Here is a 22,002-nt window from a genome sequence, read left to right on the forward strand (position 1 = left end):
TTCTTAGAAAGCCAATTCAGTATTATACATGGATAATAACAGAAAATACAGAAAATAAGATGCCTCCTTTGAAAAATATAAAAAGGGAATTTTTCTTTTCTCTAAGCAACATCTCACTGTAACATTCTCATTCATGACTACAACAGATCGGAATCCCACGCACGACTCTCCTGCTGTGTCTCTTCTGTAATAAAGACTCCTTCTACATTCATGCCTTTTTTGTTGTTTTGTTTTGTTTTGTTTTTTGTTTTTTCATGACAGGGTTTCTCTGTGTAGCCCTGGCTGTCCTGGAGCTCACTCTGTAGACCAGGCTGGCCTTGAACTCAGAAATCTGCCTGCATCTGTCTCCCAAGTGCTGGGATTAAAGGCGTGCGTCACCACTGCCTGGCCACATTCATTCTTTTAAGATACAAGACTCTGCATAAGTACCTCATGCTGTTTATATAACTGCTGGTGGACACAGCAGGGTGTATAAGTTGGGTACTGAGAATAGTGCTATAGTGAATATAAATGCAGATAATGCTAGTAGTATATGCCCAGATAAGAGTTTGACATAATTAGTCAAGAGGGTACCACTTACGAAAAATATAGTTAACAGTATCTTTCTTTGTTTAATTAGAGTTTGTTTTGGATTTTTCTAGAAGCACAACATGGAGTTTATTTATTCATTAAATATTCACTGACTATACTATTCTTAGAATGATTGAAGAGGGAGGCCACTCTAGGTATGGTAAAATAAGCAGAGAAAAAAATTTTGAATGAAGGAAAGACATGAGTTACAAAACCAAAAAAACCCAAAAAAACAAGAAGTATTTGCAGAGCAGAGGAAACACAAGTCCACAGACCTGAAAGTTATGTCAGGTTGAAGATCTGGGGAAACAGTAATGACTCCACTGTGCATCAGAGGTGAAAGAAAGTGTGACTGGGAGACAAGCAAGCGAAGATTTTGGATTGTTTTTCTCCGATTATGACAGACAGCACTGTGGTTTGAAGAGGAAACTGACATGACATGTATAGATGCCGACTCTGGCCGCCGTGTCCAGGAGTAAACAGCAACAAATGAGGACAAATCCTCAGTGCTACACAGACTACTTACCATTAGGTCGGACTAGGAGCACGAGTTCCCCAGAATGTTTCTCACAGCTAGCTTTAATAAACAAGACTACTTGATCATGGGTATGTTCTGCAATGTCCCGACCATTTATTAGTACCACTTGGTCCCCTTCATTCAAGCGAGGGACACAGAGGTCAGCCTGTAATATAATGTAGATAAGTGTTCAAATAGGTGCCCAGCATCCTGAAAATATAAAACTTACTCTTTACATCGTATAGAAAGATAATTAAAATTACATATAGAAAAGCATGCATGCAAGGGTAGGAAAATGGATACCATCTCAAAAAGTAAAATAATAAGGTAGAGAGTGACTGAGGAAGTCATCAGCCTCTAGTTCACACACACACACACACACACACACACACACACACACACACACACACACACACAGACAATCTATCAATCTCTTTTACTTGAAAAAGCAGAAATTAAGTTTTCTTTTGAACACCCTATTTTGTTTTACAACTTCACTGAAAATTCAAATTCCTTCTTCATGGCCTATTATGTCCAGAAAGATTCAGATAAGAAATATGTCAAAATGCATATATACATACAGGCAGTCTTAATTTTGTACTCTTTGAATATATACAATTTCAGTTCCCACAGCTTAAAGAACATCAGTTTCTGAATTACATCCTCCAAATTTTAGCTTTCAGAATATATTATGTCTTACTGCATAAAGTATACATTTGCAGCTAGTGCTTCAGTCCAAAAGTTTGTATCTCAAAATGGAGCACTTCAGCTGGAGAGATCCTCAGTGGTTAAGAGCATTGGCTGCTCTTCCCAAAACCCTAAGTTCATTTTCCAGCACCCACATTGGGCTAAAAACCCCCCTGTAACTCCAGTTCTAAGAGGGAATCAATGTCCTCTTCTATAGAAAACAGATCTAAAGTCATAAAAACAGTATAATTTTTCCAAGTGATTTCAATTTGCATGGCCATCTTTAAAATTCTGCACTACTGTAATAAGAACTGCCCGAATATTGAGAAACTCAGTAATTTAGATAAAGGAGATAAAAGAATCAGAAATAGGAATAAATGTTCTATGAAAACACATGAGTACAAGCATGAAGATGGCAGGTCAGGAAGTGAAAGAAATGCTATGGCAAAGGGAAGGAGAAATAGACATGTTACTCAAATTTACTATAAACAATTATTTCATAATTCTCAGCCAGACAGTGTGCCTAGTGGAAAGAACACTGAACACTGCTCATCCTCCAGTGCTTATGAAATGTGTAACCTCAGACAGTCAACACCTTGAAAATACAAGAACTTAGCCTGATTTATCTTCTAGAGTTGTGAAAATAAAAGTGAGTAATTTCAATAAAATGTTTTAAAATCTCAAATATTCAAATGTCAGCCTTTATTTATTATTTAGGGTTCTTGTGGCTATATTTTATTAAAGTAGAAGTCAAATATTTATATGGTTCCTTATGTAGGGAAATGCATCTATATACCAGTTTGATTCTACACTTTTATAAATGCATATTAGGATATTCATAATGAAGTAGAATGGTTGCTAAACTATTGGAAGAAATGCTAATTCAGCAGAAAGCACTGTCTTCCCATATTACTCTATGGGTAGTATGCAGTCAGAAAAGATGTGCTCTATGTATCAAGGGACATGAGTCCTCTATGAGGCTTTTACTATACCCATCAGCATGGATAGAAACTTCCTCATATTTAACCTGCCTTTTGTCAGATATAAATTTTGATTTGCATTTCTTTCTGATTTGAAACCCTAGACATTAAACAAATTTTCTAAGAGGAATAGACACTGATTACAAGATTTCCATTGTAAAGAAAATGATGTTTTAAATGTGAACTATCCATTTCTTTTTTTTTTTTTTTTTTTTTTTTTTTTTTGTTTTTTTTTTTTTTTTTTTCCATTTTTTATTAGGTATTTAGCTCCTTTACATTTCCAATGCTATACCAAAAGTCCCCCTTACCCACCCACCCCCAGAACTATCCATTTCTGAGGTACCCAAAACACACACACAAAAAATCCTGACATTAAAACCCAGCACTCAGCATGCTGAAGCAGGAGGATCTCTTGAGTTCAAGCCAGCTTTGATTTACTTAGAGTGAGTTCCAGGACAACCAGGGCTAAATAGAGAAACCCTGTCTCAGAAAAACCAACCAACCAACAATCAAAAACAACCAAGAAACTGTTTCCTTTAATCATCTTTTTCTTAAAAGGTCACAACATGGAAGACTGTGGTGGTATCTATATTAATGAAGTAATCTAAAAATGACAAGGTTCTACTGCTTTAATATGTCCAACAATGTTCTATCGCAATATGTTCTAAATCTCACAATATTTTTATAGCATAGTTCTATGTAGCACAAGGGAGGAAGTCACCACAGCAAGAGATATAGCTCATAAGAGCAAAGGATGTTCAGTGTCATAATTCAGATAACTAAACAGGAAGAAAAAAGAAAGTGAAACATATCAGTAATTCCATTTATTCAGGAGAAACACTGCTAATATTTTAGCATGCTCTAGATAACACCAATAAAAATTATTTAATGATAACAGAAAATTCATTACTGTAGAAGCTTATTAATGAGCAACAGGTGACTCACTATTATAGATTAATGTTTTAGCATGTGCATATTAGAATTTAAAAATGATCCTGTATCATTCCCATTTAAAGGAATTTTAAAACAGAAAGTATGGGCAACCCAGGTAGTAGTAGCACAAGCCTTTAATCACAGCACTTGGGGGCGGGCAGATGCAGGTGGACCTCTGTGAGTTCCAGCCTGGTCTACTGAGAAAGTTTCAGGACAGCTAAGGCTACACAGAGAAACCCTGTTTCGAACTCCACCCACCCACTCACCTCAAAGGGGGACAGGGGGGAGGGGGGGAGGCAAATAATGAACTACTGTAAGTAAATAAAAAGCAAACAGCAACAACAAAAATATCAAAAAAATCTCATAAAACTCCACCTTCATCTACATTTGTTGAATAAGGAGATTTTTTTCAACAAAACTCTTTAGCACTGCAGGAACACTCAGAGTAATTACTTCTTTCTAAGATGTAGATTCAATTAAGATTTCTCTTTCCCTGCAACTTACAATGTGATACTTAGCACTTAGATTTAACATTTGACAAGTTGAAAAGTAGTACTTTTCTTCCTTTAGGCAAAAAAGTGCTTTGATTTTATTTTATGTTTAGGTGATTTGATTGCATGTAAGACTGTACCCCACAAAATGCCTGATAACTTGTAGAGACTATTGGACTCCTTGGAACTGGAGTTAAATGGAGCTTTGAGCTACCACCATGTGGGTTCTGAGAATTGAACAACCAGTGTTCTTAACTGCCACTCCATCTCAATGGTTTTTTGTTATTGTTGCTTTGTTTTTTTAAAAGTACAGATTCTGGGGATGAAGAAATAGTTCAGTGGTTGAGAGCACTGGTTGCTCTTGTTCTAGTACTAAGGGATCCAATGCCATCTTCCAGTCTCCTCAGGCAATAGGCACAAGTGTAGTATAGATAGATACATACAGGGAGGCAAAATATATGCCAAACTAATTTTTTTAAAGTACAAATGGAGTTGAAGAGATGGCTTGGCAGTTAAGAGCACTTACTGTTCTTGTAGAGGACCCAAGTTTGAATCTCAGGGGCCATACAGCGGCTCACAACTGCCCAAACCTCAAGTTTCATGGGGATGCAACACTGCATTCTGAGCTCTGAGGGTCACACACAGTGCACAGAGACATACAAACAAAGCATTCATACACACAAAAACATTTTACAAAGTATATATTAGTTTTTGGCTTTTGTTGTTGTTTGTAGTTCTAGGTGGTCTAGAACTTAGAACTCTCTTTGTAGACAGAGCTAGGCATGAACTCACCGAGATCTGCCTGCTTCTGCCTCCTAAGTGCTGGGATTAAAGGTAGGTAAGCATCACACCTGACCCTTAAGTATATATTCTTAGAAACACGATTAGATAAAATGTGGGATAACTTACAGGTGTTCCTGGTGCTACCCGGGAAACAATTACAGGCATCTTCTGATCATATCCTCCCTGGAAAATAGTAAAATAAAACATCAAATACTACCAAATGAAGAACATTGTAATATAAAAACTAAATATGACATTCGTTCTGGATTACCTTTACATTGAATCCAAACCTTCCATTTTCATCAGGTTTCATTTTGATTAGAACAAGGTTATCATGTGGAATGCCACCATTAGGCTTGAGAAGACAAAAATAAATTTCAGAATATAAATTATAGGATTTATCTGCTTGTATGACCTATGGTATATAAAGAATTAATATCCTAAGAAAATGGTAGTTGTGAGGAAAATAGTTTCTTTGCCCAATAACTTCCATACACATTCTCTCATTCCTCCTTCCATTCTATTGGAAGAACACTGGCAAATGTGAAGTTGCCATCTCCCTTTCCTCTAACTCTATTTAATACCAGTCAGGTTTTCACCCCCACCATTCCATAACTAAACTAACGACAACAAATATTTTCCCATGACTAAATCCAGTATCATGTGTCAATTCTGGTCTTACTTGAATTACCTGTAACACTGGACCAAGTGCTCCCTTTCTATTGGGCTCCTGCATTATACCTTGTTGCCACTTTTCCTTCTACCTTTTTTGCTCCCTTCATCTCCTGATTCTTATAATTTGGTAAGGGCTCAGTTTCTAGAGCCTTTATTTATATAACAACATACATTTCTTGATGATTCCCTATATTGTGTTTTTAAAAATATAACCACTACCATGAAAATACAAGTTCAGTAACCATAACTATATCCAAGTATGCAAGAAGAGACACATGAACACCACCATAGAGTTAGTACTAAAGTTGCCATTGTTGGCAAGAATTCTGATCTCCTTTGATTAAACCTATTGTAGTGGAACAGTACCCATAAGAAAACAGAATGCTTTAGACTTTTGATAATGGGAGGAACTCTGAGGAAATAAATGGAAACGCAGGGAGCACAGCACTAGAGACTTCCAACACTAGGTACTGATGCATCTTATGGAGTCTACCCCTTGCATCTTATTTCATGTTCTAATGTTACTTTAAATTTCCTGAAACATATCTGCATGTGAATGCTTTTTAGGAGCATAGTGTATTTTTAAGCAAAGCTACTTACAGTGGACTTTTCAGGGGAAGAGGGCACATCAAAGGATTCATTAGTATGGGTGACTAGATCTTGCTGAGAGTTTGAAAAATGAATTTGGTTCCAACTATTTTTCTTAGATTGTTTGGGTGGTAAAGCTGGTGGCTGCCCATCTTCAGGGGTCTCTTGTGATCTAGGTAAGAAAAGCAGTGAGAAGTAAATATTTTTAGAAGTCATCTGATGGAAATACCTTTTTCTAAATTAGGTAAAGCACCAGATACCAACTATGTCTAATGTGTAGAAACTTTTTAACTGTTGCATTTACTTGGAAATGCTTTAATAAAAAAAATTATCTTTAAAGAAGTAAACCTGTTTTTTAAACTCAAATCAACAGTTATAGAATACCTTAAAGACATTCCTATGAAGATATTAATTTGCTACAAACTGAGGAGTAGCTTTCATCGTATGAGAAAGCAAACTTCCAAAGGAAGAAGACAATCAACAGTCCTACCTAGCTATAGCACCTGTGAACTACAGTCACCAGCAAGACACCACAACTGTAAAGGTAGACAGTGGCACACAGACCTTAGTGGTAACCAACAGCTCTATAATTGGATCTACTCAACAAGAAAAATCATGCCTGGTACTGGAAACCCAGGGACAGTGAACTCATGGATCATGAAGAAGAACCAACAACCACAACTATAGTAAACTAGCACAATCCCTAACTACATTCTCAATATTTGTCCTTATACTCACAGGGAAGTGTAGTCCTCATCCACCATCATGGAACTCTTTCCAACAGATAAAGACTATTACAGGAAAACTAAACCAATCAAATCACAGAGTTGAAGAATCTAATCCCAACAGATATAGCTACATAATAATTCCTGCACTAAGGCTCAGGAAACATTGGAGAAGAGGGAGTGGAAAGAGTCAGAGAGAATCAGAGCATTTCCTGTGAGACTGTACCTCCTAGTAATATCAGAAAACAAACACATAAAATCTCACCAACATGGCGACCTACACAGGATGTAAACAAGGACATTCAAAATAGATAGAGAAAAGCTTGCCAAGGCCTAAACTTTTAAAAACATTTCAATGGTTCTTTGTGAATCATGCACCTCAATTTTGTTTTGTTTGGTTTTTAACTTTACAAGGCCTGAACTTTACACATAGAACTACAGATAACTATGGCAAGCCAATGGTATGCCAATTAGTTATCCAATACCAAATGGTCAGGCCAGCCTTGAAAGCATAGAAACCAGAAATAGACAGTGCAGGCTATATTTAGAAACATATATGAAAACACACACACATGTATATAGGTGCAAATATGTACAAATGTGCATACATGTATGTATGAATGCATGGATTTAACAACAATTAATGAAAAAATGGCCATGAATTTGGAAGAGAACAAGTAAGGGAGTATAGGAAGGTTTTAGGGACAACAGGAGAAATGGTATACTTATAATATCAAAAAGAGAAGAAAAACCCTCAGAATTGGGTGTTGAACAAAAAAAAAATCCTGCCTGGTAGGTATAGTCGAATGAGCTTAAATGATTGTCCTCTTTCACAATGGTTCTTGAGATTAATAAATACAAGCATGTGACAGACTTTAGAATATTGAATTAATCATGGTAGAGACAAAACTACATGGAATCCTGCCAGGTGCTAAGGCGAGAAAACAATTTAAAAGTATTGAAAAACATAACCCCTTATTTGTGGCAATGGGAATTGATAGTTATTCAGGAGGGATTTCAAGGTAGAAATTGTAACTTTTAAAAGCAAACAGTCTATTTCCACAAAAGCCAGAAGGGAGAACCCGTGGTTCAACTCCTACCCTACTATGCTGGCATCCGTGAAAATGATCTTGGGAGACAGTCAATAGGAACAGAATATTTTTTCATTTTTCAAAGCATAGATTATTGCAAAGAATGAATTGGATAAACTGTTGCTATGGCATTCTGGCATATGCCATGCATGCTATGTACTTTTCTCACATTTGATCTCCACTATCCTTTTCTGTCCTTATGTCCTCCTTGCTGACTTTGGTCCTGTTTCTTAATACCCATACCCCCCCCCCCCTTTATATTTATATTCCACCCATTATGGAAAACGCAGTTTTTCTGAGTCTGGCTTATTTAACATCATGATCTCTAGTTCTATCCAAATCCCTGCAAACAACATGATTTCTATTTTTTTTATGTCTGAATAATAAACACTTCATTGTAACTTTTTCTACATTTTCTTTACCCATTCTTCTGATTGGCAGCTTGGCTGATTCCACAATTTAGCTATTGTGAATACTCCTAGTAAAGATGGGTAAGTAGTTATCATTAGTGTATGATGACTTCGATTCCTAGGAGTATTAAAGATGGATCAAATGATAATTTTCATTTTTTAGGATCATCTACTCTAATTTCTGTAGCCATTAACAGTGTACAAGGATTCTTTTTATGCAACCTTCCACATCACTGTCAGCATTCGTTCTTTGTTTGGTTGATTTTGGTTTTGGAGACAGGGTTTCTCTGTGTATCCCTGGCTGGTCCTGGAACCCACTCTGTAGACCAGACTGTCCCGCCTCTGCCTCTTGAGTGCCTGGGTTAAAAGTGTGTACCACCATGCCTTGCTGTTTGTTTTCTTTTCTTTTCTTCCTTCCTTCCTTTCTTTCTTTCTTTCTTTCTTTCTTTCTTTCTTTCTTTCTTTCTTTCTTTCTTTCTTTCTTTCTTTCTTTTCTTTCTTCTTTCTTTCTTTCTTTCTTTCTTTCTTTCTTTCTTTCTTTTTTTTTTTTTTGGTTTTTTCGTGACAGGGTTTCTCTGTGTAGTCCTGGCTGTCCTGGAACTCACTCTGTAGACCAGGCTAACCTCGAACTCAGAAATCTGCCTGTCTCTGCCTCCTAAGTGCTGGGATTAAAGGCTTTTGTCACTACTACCCGTCGCAACGTTAACTATTTTAGAGCACGGAGCCTGGTTAGATGATGATCAAGAGTGCAAAGAGGCCGCATGAGTCAGGCAGGGTCTCACAGGCCTGTCCTTCTTTTTGAGAACTATTTGATCAGTTTATCTGCCCACTCATTATTGGATTACTTCTTCCTTTGTTGTTAAGTTTTTCAAGGTCCTGACATGTTCAAGATGCTAATCAATTCAATGAATATCTGCAAAGATTTTACTCCTACCCAGCAGGCTGTCTTTCTTCTCTGGAAATTGTTTCATTTGCTGTGTAGACCTCATAATGTGATGCAATTCCATGTGTCAATTTTGGCTGTCCTTTTCCTGAATTATTGGAGTGCTACTCAAAAGATTGCTGTCCACATTGCTGACTTGCAGTACTTCCCATTTGTTATCCTCTATTAGGTCTGGTCTTCCATTAAGGTTATTCATGCTTTCTGAGTTGATTTTGAACTGAGCAAGACCAAGAGAACTAGATTCATTCTTTTACCTGTGAATTTACAAGTTTACCAACTTGATAAAAATCACTGGCTTTTTCTTTGTTTGTTTTGGTTTTTTAAAGAAAGGTTTGCACTGTATAGTCCTGGTTTTCCTGGAACTCACTCTGTAGACCAGACTGTCCTTGAGCTCAATAGAGAGATCTGCCTGCTTCTGTTTCCTGCGTGCTGGGGTTAAAGGTATATTAAAAGTGTTTACCCTAAAAGAATTCTTTTTGAAATGTATTATTTTACTTTTTATGTGTGTAAGTGTTTTATCTGCATGTATGTCTATATACCAAATGCATGCCTAGTGCTAGAACTGGATTCTCTGGTACTTGAGTTATAATTATGAGCTTTCATTTGAGTGCTAGAAACTGAATCTGGGGCTTGTACAAGAGCAGTTAAGTGTTCTGAAGTGAAGCATCTTTCTAGAACTGAAAACAGTTTTCATGAGAATACTGACCATTAAGCCATTATTGAGCTATTATCTATCTCTGAGATGGCAGAATATCACTGAGTGAAAAAAGGGTTGCTGCCTCTTTGCACAAAGGTAGGAAAGTTGATGTGTAAGGGTACATGGCTCTGATACTCAAGGACAGAGCTGTCTTACTTTGGAGTACTGATAATAGATGCCTAAATGGCATTATCATTTTAAAGAATACCCTTTACCTTCCTTCAGGGATGACATCAGGCTTATGCATATGACTTGTTTGGTGGATAAAATATGGATTGCGTATCATGTGCTATCTCCAAAAAGGAAGCTTTAAGAAATAGTTCATGAAATATTATTAATCTTCTTCCTTGGCCAGAGACTTGTCACTTCAAGTCCTGGTATGAAGATAATACAGAAAAGAGTCACAAGTGTTGAATCTGAACATAGAGTGATAACAGTAGTAGCAAACATTCCAATTATGTAAGTAAGACTTAATTGCTATCACAGCACAATGTAATCCAAGATAACAGAAATGGCTAGAGTGACCTTTGATATATTCTTTCCCTTAGCAGTAGAGACAAGAACTTCTTCAGAAGATTCCTGCTAGAAAACCAATAGTTTGAGGGAGAGGGAGAGAGAGGGGTTTAAAACTGGGTAGTGTGACTTAATGGCTTCACACGAAGTTTCTAAGAAAAAAAGTCATCATGATGTTCGCCTTCCACATGGGCAGATCAATGTGTCTGCCCCTCCGAAGACCCCGCAGTCTGAAGGTCTCCCAGGAGATGTGTTGAGCCAGGTCAACAGGTAAGGGACCCACCCAAATAACCTCAGCACTTTGAAGGCCCGAGTAGCCCAGCAGACTCAGGACCCATCCCCTCTGCTCAAGTCTCACCTCCCTTCTGCCCTGTGCTTTGCTCGGGGCAGATCATCAGCATTCCTGCCCTCTGAAGACACCACAAGTCTGAAGGCCTCCCAGGAGACCTGCAGCGACCCAGGGACACAGGAAGCAGGCTCCAGACAGAGACATCCTTTTATCTTATCAGATCACCAAGGCCTAAGGCTGGTGTCCAATCACAACAAAAACAACAGAAAACCCAAACACCCATGGAAACTGAACAACTCTCTCCTCAATGATAACTTGGTCAGGGAAGAAATAAAGAAGGAAATTAAAGACTTCCTGGAATTCAATAAAAAATGATGACATAGCATACCCAAACTTATGGGACACAATGAAAGCAGTGCTAAAAGGAAAATTCAGAGCACTAAGTGGCCTCATAAAGAAATTGGAGAGATTCTACACTAACAACTTAAATGAAATGGTCAAGATTGGGGAGAGAGAACTCCTAGAGTCTACCTCCAGTAGAAAGACGGAGTATCAAGTAGAGGGATGGGTTGCCATTCCACAGTAAAAAGCTTGAACCCAGAATTGTTCCTGTCTAAAAGAACTGTAGGGACAAAAAATGGAGAAGAGACTGGGGGAGGCTGGAAGAAGCTGAGGAGGATAGGCGCCATAGGAAGACAAGCAATCTCAACTAACCCAGACCTCTGAGATCTCTCAGACATTAAGCTGCCAACCAGGCAGCATATGGGAGGTGGTCTGAGGCCCCTGACACATATACAGCATAGGATTCCCTGGTCTGGCCTCAGTGGGAGAAGATGTGCCTAACTCCCTGGAGACCTGAGGACCAGGGAGTAGGGAGGCCTTTGGGGTTGGAGGCATCCTCTTGGAGACAGAGGAGGATGAATGGGATGAGGAGGAATGGGAGAAAGGACCAGGAGGTGGGCAATGACAGAATTGTAAAAAGAATAAAAATAACTAAAAAAAAAAAAAGAAGAAGAAGAAGAAAGAAAAGAAATAAGTAAACAAGTCAAAGGCATTCTCCTACTATTACTTATCATAACAGGAGGAGACAAGGAGCCTAACATGGAGGTACATACTGAGAATGCCAATACTCAGGGACACAGAGGCTGGAAGATCATAAATTCAAATTCATCCTTGGGTACACAGTGAGTTCAAGGCAGCTTGGGCTACATTGAACCCTGTATAAAGAAAAACAACAGCAACAACAACAACAACAAAAAACGGGGGTGCGTTGGGGGGTTGGGGGGGAAAGAAAAGAGAGAAAGACAGAAAGTGATTATTTCCATTAAAAATAAAGTTATAAGGTAAACACTAAAAAAAAGAAAGAAAGAAAATTTAACATTGGGATATAAATAAGGAGTTGAATAATAGTCTGTAGGTCAATTTTCATTTTTATTACAGGTATTTCTTTTTGTGGAAATGTCTGCACATTTGTGTTTCTGTCCTAGCACATGGGCAGTTATTGACAGTTGATGGATTCACTTCTCTCCTTCTACTGTGTAGTGCATGAGCTCTAAATTCAGATTATTAGTTTTGTTGACAGTATCTTCTATCCACTGATCCATGTTTCTGGCACAAGTCCTTTTATTTTGAGTAAAGAGAAAACGAAAAGAACTTAGTGACATACTTATGACTAACTGTATATTCTGTATAGTTTAGTCAATAAACTTAGATTCTTGTAAAAGAAAGAAAGAAAGGAAGGGAGGGAGGGGGGGAGAAAGGTCATGAAAGTTTCTAGTATGGCATAACTCTAACTAAGTGAAGTAAATGCACAATGTCAGCCAATCACCAAGTGTCTGTGTAAAGCCCTTTAGAGAGCAGCTCTAAGTTTCTTTCCTAAGATCTGTCTTCATGGCCCGGGATCACTTACCCCACATGCCCCAGTTTTCATTCTGTCCCTTTTAACTGCCAAGAAGACAAGTTTCAAAGGGTGGACTGGCTAGTTGTGTGTCAGCTTGACACAGCTGGAGTTATCCCAGAGACAGGAGCTTCAGTTGAGGAAATGCCTCCATGAGATCCAACTGTAAGGCATTTCCTCAATTACTGATCAAGGGGGAAAGGCCCCTTGTGGGTGGGACCATCTCTGGGCTGGTAGTCTTGGTTCTATAAGATACCAGGCTGAGCAAGCCAGGAGAGGCAAGCCCAGTAAAGAACATCCCTCCATGGCCTCTGCATCAGCTCCTGCTTCCTGACCTGCTTCAGTTCCAGTCCTGACTTCCTTGGTGATGAACAGCAGTATGGAAGTGTAAGCTGAATAAACCCTTTCCTCCCCAACTGCTTCTTGGTCATGATGTTTTGTGCAGGTATAGAAATCCTAACTAAGACAAAGGGCTAATGTATTCAAGCACTGTTAGTCCAGGGAAATATTCCTATGATCCCGAATACTCTCCTGAACTATGGCACACTTGGTATGAAAAGGCAAATCAAACCAGACATCCTTTGATAGAACCTATGCATGTGTAAAAAGTGGGTATTACATGGCCCCTGAATTTAAGATTTTTTTTTTTTTTGGCCTTGCAAACAGTTGTTTGTTTACATAAAAGGAATTTAACCTCAAAACCCGGGGCTTGGGAAAAAAAAAATTGTGTGAGGCTGAAATCAGATGGCAATCGAGTCAGAGAAACTTCTTGTATCTTGATCTGGCCAAAATACATGGCAGAACCAACTGAAGCACAGTTATTAAGGAATATCTACATGGTTATACCTGGCCATGAAGGTATCAGTGTTCAGTTATGTGTATATGAGAGATTCTGCAAAAACTGCTAAGTCCACATTTCTATGTGTTAGAATACTTAATTAAATGTGTACTGTTGAAAAGCTTCAGGATTTTTTTCCCCTATTGTACTTCTGATTAGAAATCACTGTCCTGGATAGTGCTTGTAAATTCAGAGGTTGTTCAATTTTGGCCAAGACATATTTGGTTTATTTAATTGTTTTTAAAACATGTTTATGAGTATATTTTGAAAATTACATATGGTATGGACACATTCAGAATGAAAGTTAGACACTCTGGAAAGAATGTATAAGTATCATCAATTGCTAAGCACTGGATAAAAGCAAGAGATAGCTGACATTTTCTGCATTCCAGGCCACATAAATTACCACCTAATGCTATCTCAAACAAAAGGTAGGAATTTTGTAAGAACTGACACCCAAGGCTGTTTGCTAATCTGCTATCCTCTGAGACAGACATTAATATAAACCTGGGTCATAAAGTGTAGTTCTAGGAAAGACTTGCATTTTCTAAAATATACACCAGCAGAAATAGTGCCAATCCTGCTATTACCAGTCATTTAATCTTATTTACTTAAATAAGTTTTGGCTTAAAACTTAGGCTTTTTAACTCTGGCTAATTTATACTGATGCTGAGAGGACTTAAAAGTAAACATTGTATTACACAGATGACTTTTATAATTTGGACATGAAATACTCCTTTCAGTTCATGTGTTAAATATTTAGTTTCTACTTTGAGGTAATATGTTGGGAGGTTGTGGAAACTTAACAGGTAAGACGTACGTGCACAAAGTAGTTACTGGGGGTAGATCCTTGGTGACTGCCTAGTCCCTGTCCCTTCTGCTTTTCTCTCTGAGTTAAGTAGTCTCTTGCTACCATAATCTTGTCCTTTATTTAGCTGCTGAACAGTATTCCATTGTGACAGGCCCAGAATCAACAGCCAGGATTCAAGATTATAAAACTATAAACTAAAACACATCTTTTTCCCTTGTAAGTGGTTCTCTCAAGTATCTGGCCACAGTTATACAAAAGAAACGAAAAACACTAATTAGTGTTCAGAATCACTTAAATAGGCAACTTAGAAAATACAGTAAATCTTTGAAGGATGTAATTAATATACAAAAACAGAACTGTTTAGTTAGCTCTTGAGATTTACTTCTTACTTTTAAAGTTTCAAAATTCAGAAGATAAAATTGTCAGTCCCCAACAAAAGAATTAGTTATAATTTTAAAGGCAATAAAACAATCAATTTCCTTTTTTTAAAGATTTATTTATTAAGGGCATCCAATCTCATTACAGATGGTTGTGAGCCACCACGTCATTGCTGGGATTTGAACTTAGGACCTCCAGAAGAGCAGTCAGTACTCTTAACTGCTGAGCCATCTCTCCAGACCCTCAAAACCATCAATTTCTATCAATCCTATCAACTCAGTTTTTACAAGTATCATTGTATATATCTATATACGCATATACACAAAACAATATACACACATACATATACATGTGTGTGTATTCCTTTAAAAAATGTTATCAAGGCTAGACTTTTTTTTTTTTTTTTTTTTTTTTTTTTTTTTTTTTTTTTGGTTTTTCGAGACAGGGTTTCTCTGTATGGCCCGGGCTATCCTGGAACTCACTTTGTAAACCAGGCTGGCCTCGAACTCAGAAATCCACCTGCCTCTGCCTCCCCAGTGCTGGGATTAAAGGCATGGACCACCACGCCTGGCCAAGGCTAGACTTTTATATGTCTCAGCAGCATAGCTAGTATTGTTTGGCCTAAGGAAAACCATAGCTAATATAGACTGTCATGTTTTCCCAGAATATCTTTAACACTTTATTGACCTCTTCATCTCTCTTTTACCCCTTAATCTAAGACATGTTCTTTCTTAAAGATTGATCCTGATTTGTTTAGCTATGTTCACAGCAGCTTTATTCATAATAGCCAGAAACAGGAAACAACTTAAGATATTCCTCAATGGAAGAATGAATAAAAAAAATGTGGTCCATTCCATTACACAATGGAATACTGTTTAGCTATTGAGAAAGAGAGAAAGAGAGAGAGAGAGAGAGAGAGAGAGAGAGAGAGAGAGAGAGAGAGAGAGAGAGAGAAAACATAAATTTTGTAGGCAAATGGATGGAACTTGAAAATATCATCCTGAGTGAGGTAACCAGAGCCAGGAAGACATGTATGTATGGTATGTATCACTTATAAGTAGACATTAGCCATAAAGTGCAGGACAATCCACAGACCCAAAGGAACTGAGTAATAAGGACATCACAAGGTAGGATGCTGGAATCTCCCAGAAGTGGGAACTAGTCACCGGAAGTGGATGGAGAGAGGGAACTTGGTAGGACAAGGGCGGGGGTCGGGGGGAATAGGGATGGTAATCAGGTATGGGGAGATTGAGGGGTTTGGAGAGGGCTGAAAATGGGAATAGAAATTGGTGGGAGGCATCTCTGGGACTACCTGGAGACCTTGTACTGGGAAGGATAAGGCAGTCTATGGGGGTGAGCCTAGCTGAGATTCCAACAAGAGGAGGATATAGACTGAAGTTGTTACCTCCTGTAACTGGGCAGGACTTCTAAAGGGTTGAGGGAGTGACATCAACTCAAAATTTGTCTTGCCTATAACATATACAGGAAAAAGATGGAGCAGATACTGAGGGAACAGCTCCATCTTTATTATGCAGCCAAGGAACATCCCCACTTGAGACCCACTCCATGGGAGAAAGCAAACCCCTGACACTATTAATGATACTCTCTGTTATGCTTGCAGACAAGAACCTAGCATAACTGTCTCCTGAGAGGTTTCATCCAGCAGCAGATGGACGCAGATGCACAGACCCACAGCCAAACATCAGGCTGAGCTCAGGGAGTCTTTTGGAAGAGTGGGAACAAGAATTGAGCAAACCAGAGGTGTCAAGGACAACAAACTAACCTGAGCCCCTGGGGGCTCACAGAGACTGGGCCACCAATCAGGGAACATGCAGGGGCTGGACAGCATTTGTAAATGTGCCGCTTGGGCTTCATGTGGGACCCCTAAGAAGTAGAGCAGGCGCTGTCTCAGTCTCTGTTGCCTACCATTGGGTCCCCTACCCCCTACCTGGCCTGCCCTGTTGGGCCTCAGTGGGAGAGGATGTGCCTAGCCCTGCTGGGACCAGATCTCCCAGGATTGGCTGGTATCCAAGGCGGGGACTCCTCCTTCTCTGAGGAGAAGAAGAGGGGGTAGTGGGGGAAGGGACTTGTAAGGGTGGAACTGGAAAGAGAGGAGGAAAGGGGGCTGTGATCAGCCTGTAAAGTGAACTTAAAAAAATAACTGGTGACATTCACTGTACAGTTTCTTCCTTTCTCTTCAATAATGTATTTTTTTTTACTCATTTATGATATTGTGTAGGTACTACCTGTACTGGCTAGTTTTGTGTCAACTTGACACAGCTGGAGTTATCACAGAGAAAGGAGCTTCAGTTGAGGAAATGCCTCCATGAGATCCAACTGTAAGGCATTTTCTCAATTAGTGATAAGGGGGAAAGGCCCTTTGTGGGTGGGACAATCCCTGGGCTGGTAGTCTTGGTTCTATAAGAGAGCAGGCTGAGCAAGCCAGGGGGAGCAAGCCAGTAAAGAATATCCCTCCATGGCCTCTGCATCAGCTCCTGCTCCCTGACCTGCTCGAGTTCCACTCCTGACTTCTTTCAGTGATGAACAGCAATGTGGAAATGTAAGCTGAATAAACCCTTTCTTCCCCAACTTGCTTCTTGGTCATGATGTTTTGTCCAGGAATTGAAACCCTAAGACAAATTGGTACCAGCAGAGTGGGGTATTCCTGTGACAACCTGACCATGTTTTGGGGAGGACTGTGGAAGGACTTTGGAACTTTGGGTCAGAAGATCCATTCGGTGTGTTAAGAGCTCTGTCGAATGTTGTGTAGGAGCTTGGAAGATAATGTTGAGAACAGTGCAGAGGATGGAGGTCTGGCTTGTGAAATTTCAGAGGGAAGATTAAAGACTCTTTTCAGGGCCATTGCTGTTTTGATTGTGAAGATTCTGTAGTTCTGGTTAGCTGGGGCTGAAGAATCAGCTGTGATTAACAAGATACCAGAACTACTAAAGCAAAAACTTTGCATTACTGGGACTATTGATGCTGGTTACCTGGAGCTAAGAAATTAGCGGTGATTAAGAAGAGACCAGCATCGTTGAGGTGACATCTTCTGGGAAGTGTTTTCTGAAAGCCCAAAGAGGCTGTGTTCCAGAGATAGCCAAGGTTGTACTCCTGCTGAAGCACAACTTGGTAATGTGTAAGGGTCACCCAGATGGTACTGGTTTTGAAGGCATGAAGGGGTCACGCAGAGCAGCTGAGGCTCAGCGCTGTGAGAGGCCATGGAAGGTGAAGGTGCAGCCTCAGTTGCAATTGACGGCCCATGACTGAAGGGGTCATGCAGTGTTTTGGAGATGCCAGTACCATGAGATGACCACCAAGAGCAGCAGTAGCAGTGGAGTACCTGCATCTGGAGCCAGAGGATGACGCTTGTGCTACAAAGGGCATGGCTGGAGAAGTGACCCAAGCACTTGGAGGAGCCCAGAAGATTGTGAGTTGGATCCCAGACATTGGATGGTTGGAGATTGATTTTTGCTTTTGATTGTGACAGTGCCCTGATATTTTCCCTCTTGAAGGAAGAAACTATTTTAGTGGAGCCCACCGTTAAGAGACTTTTAATTGTAAAAAGACTTTGGATTTTTAAAAGAGATGGATATTTTAAAGAGGTTGAAATTTTAAGAATATGTAAAGAATGTGGGACAGGACATTTAAAGTTATTTAGACCTTGGGGATGAATAAGAATGTGAGGGCTGAGGCTTACTAGTGATGTGTTTGTGTGTCAAGTTGACAAGGGGTCAAATGTACTAGCTAGTTTTGTGTCAACTTGACACAGCTGGAGTTATCACAGAGAAAGGAGCTTCAGTTGAGGAAATGCCTCCATGAGATCCAACTGTAAGGCATTTTCTCAATTTGTGATCAAGGGGGAAAGGCCCCTTGTGGGTGGGACCATCTCTGGGCTGGTAGTCTTGGTTCTATAAGAGAGCAGGCTGAGCAAGCCAGGGGAAGCAAACCAGTAAAGAACATCCCTCCGTGGCCTCTGCATCAGCTCCTGCTTCCTGACCTGCTTGAGTTCCAGTCCTGACTTCTTTCAGTGATGAACAGCAATGTGGAAATGTAAGCTGAATAAACCCTTTCCTCCCCAACTTGCTTCTTGGTCATGATGTTTTGTCCAGGAATTGAAACCCTGACTATGACACTACCGTTCAATTATGTCAAATGTATGTGTCATTTCCACTATATAAGCTAGTAAATGAAGATATTGTGTATTAATGTGAGGATATGTAGGCTATGCATTGAACCAATGGCTATCAATACTTTAAAAGCTGACTTTATCAATCACTATCTAAAATAATAGTAGGAACAGATTTTAGAAATAATGTTAGGAGTAGTGGCAAACACTTGAGGATCAGAGGCATGTAAGAACACTGTGAGTTCAAGGCTAGTCAGGACAAAGGAAGAACCTATCTCTAAGCATGAAAAAGATAAAAAAGAAAGATGTGAGCATGCTCTATAACCGAGTGTGATAACCATCTCACTTATTTTTCCCTTAATATTTTTGTAATATATTCATATTTATAGTTTCTTTCCTTAAAAATATTAAGAAAACTCTTACATTTTCCAACTCACTGACTACACTATTATATTATCTGAAAAAAATATTTGGGAGTATAAACAAAAAATTGAAATAATAGTCAGTAACCAGACAGGTAAAGGAAAGAGAAGGAACAAGATATCTCAAGGAGAAATGAGTACATTTACAAATATGTGTTTATAACTACATATAAGTAACACCTTGTATTAAGTACTCTAATTTCCAAAGATATTTCAAGTGAAGAAAATGGAAATATTTGAAAATAAAGAAATAAGAAGCAAAATGAAAAAGTCTTACGGTGATGACTCCAGAACTATGCTATTAGCTTGCGTTGATGATGGAGATCTCTGACTTACAAAATCCTCACTGGGGGACATGTGAACCACATGGTCTACCAAATGACCAACTGAAGACGGCCGAACCCGGGTTGCCTCTTGTGTGAATGAAGAATTCCGACTAAATGAAGAAAAACAAAGTCTGAACAATAGTATACTTTGATTTCCCTTGTTTTTTTGTTTTTTGAGACACGGTTTCACTGTTTAGCTTTGGCTGTCCTGGAAATCACTCTGTAGACCAGGCTGGCCTGGAACTCAGAAATCCACCTGCCTCTTTCCTTGTGTTTTAATCCTATTTTTTAATGAGAAAGTGTGTGTTTGTGTGTGTGTGAAAGTCTATGCTGACTACGTAGAATCTCTTACAGTGAAATATAAATGAAAAGAACACTCAATGGGAAGTCAAGACGTACCTGCAGTCTACAAGCTGCCCTAAGACCTTACTATTAATCTTATGCTTTACTCAACATTTCACATGTTACCTCATTAAGACTGTATGACACTACAACAAGGAAGCTGGGATTACAGGCATGTATCCATCTACAAGTAGGATTTTGTAGATAAGAAAATGAGACAGCAATTAACTTCAAGATCCAAACAGTACTCTAGATCCACTGTTTAATCACTCTGCTGTCCTGTCTCTTTAAAAAAATATATCATCCTTAAAATTATTTCATTCTCTTGAAACTTAATCTCAGCTATTGCTATTATTTAGATGATCTCTCTTACACTTCTCCCTTCCCCAGTCCTTGCCTTGCTTCTCTTACCATGCCCTCCCGCTGGTACATATTTGAGGAACTCTTTCTTATCTTTTTATTACCTATTGCAAAACCTGGCAGCTGTGTAAAAACTGCCAGAGTGCAATACACACAAGGTTAGAGTGGCACCATAGGTTCTTGGTACAGCTCAACCTGAGCTGATGGGGTTACTGTTAAAAGTCTTTTCCTAGCCACAGAGGTACTAGAGCTTTGCATCACATTCACGCAAACAAAGCATTTTAAACAGGCTATAGCCCCTTAGAAATTCTGGTATTAATCTATATGGAAATAAATGGACTATATAAATAACAGTTTTATGAAAATTTCAAGTCATGACTAAATCCTGAATTATCCTTCTGGTGAAAATCAACTGCTGAGGAAAGTAAAGGCTGTTCAATTTTCTTCTTGCTCATTCCCTAAGGCTATTTTAGGTCACTTTTATAATGACCAGCAAGCAAACAGGCAATGTTTGAGGCAACAAAAACCCTGTTAGGGACAGGTGAGGTGGCCAATCAGGTAAAAGTATCTGCCCTCAAGCCTGAGTACTTGGTTGCAATCCTGGGAATCCTAGAGTGGAAAAACTTACTCCCCCAAGTTGTTTTCTACCTTCCACATGTCCACTGTTGCATACACACGGCCACATGTCCTCATATATAAAGAGAGAGAGAGAGAGAGACTGACTCACGCTTAAAAAAAGTAAAACACAATAAAAATTTTTTTTGAAAATTTGAACAAAGAACTTAAATTTTTATAAATTGTGATCTTTAGGCAATAAAGTCCGTAGCCAATAAGTACAAAATGCAAGCATGACGCGGGCTTGCCACTTACTGGTTGGGAGTTCCAGGTGGAGACCGGGATGGGAGGCTTTGTGTTTCTAACCTGTCATCAGATAATGAATTTCTGCTGACTACTTCCCAATCCATTAATTTCCGTGCCAAAGGCTTACTTGGAGATCTGTAGAAAATAAGTGAATAATACATAAAAGGTTTTGTTTTGATATGAGTCAAATCTTAAAATTCTTTTAATAAGTCATAGTCAAAGAGTTTGCTTACTCTGATATATTTATAAAATAATTCCAAAAAAGGCTTTATTTGATTTATATGACAAAAAAGGGATTAGTCTAGGAAGTATAAGAGAATGAGGAATAATAGAAAAAAAGATATAAAGAGAAGCAATAGTTTGCTATCAAACATTTTCTCAAATTGCAAATGTTATAAATCTTTGCTTGTAGCTACTGTACTCAGAACACAGTTTACCACAAAGTGCACTGAACAATTCCCACCACTTCATCTCCTCGATGATTTTCTGAGCCTCTGCTTCAAGGAGGAGAGGTCCAAAAAAGATAATTTTTAAAAAAGTATGCTGAATTTATTTATTTTTTCTTTTACATGAAGTATAGTCAGTGAAATTTTTTCCCTTTCTTTCTGTAAAAAACATTCCGTATCTTGTATCTTGTGGTAGGTAACAGAAGGGTATTTTTAAAAGATTTATTCTAATTTTAGTTATGTGTATATATTCTTGGAAGTGTCTATACACATAAGTGAGAGTGCCTGAAGAGGCAAGAAGAG

At 38.7% G+C, this 22,002-nt stretch overlaps 1 protein-coding gene across 10 annotated transcripts in view; it reads right to left on the reverse strand.

Moving 5' to 3' along the window:
• Positions 1-22,002, reverse strand: part of Ptpn4 (protein tyrosine phosphatase, non-receptor type 4) — a 185,119-nt gene that overhangs the window by 34,047 nt on the left and 129,070 nt on the right. For all 10 annotated transcript variants that reach the window (XM_006529255.3, XM_006529254.4, XM_006529253.4 and 7 more), the window contains 6 exons: positions 21,263-21,388; positions 19,642-19,800; positions 6,237-6,396; positions 5,233-5,316; positions 5,088-5,144; positions 1,097-1,253 (listed from right to left, as the gene is read on the reverse strand). In XM_006529255.3, coding sequence (XP_006529318.1) covers positions 1,097-1,253; positions 5,088-5,144; positions 5,233-5,316; positions 6,237-6,396; positions 19,642-19,800; positions 21,263-21,388 — 743 coding nt within the window. The remainder of the gene's footprint in view (positions 1-1,096; positions 1,254-5,087; positions 5,145-5,232; positions 5,317-6,236; positions 6,397-19,641; positions 19,801-21,262; positions 21,389-22,002) is intronic.

Source organism: Mus musculus, chromosome 1 (assembly GCF_000001635.26).
Source record: "Mus musculus strain C57BL/6J chromosome 1, GRCm38.p6 C57BL/6J".
NCBI classification, from domain to species: domain Eukaryota; kingdom Metazoa; phylum Chordata; class Mammalia; order Rodentia; family Muridae; genus Mus; species Mus musculus.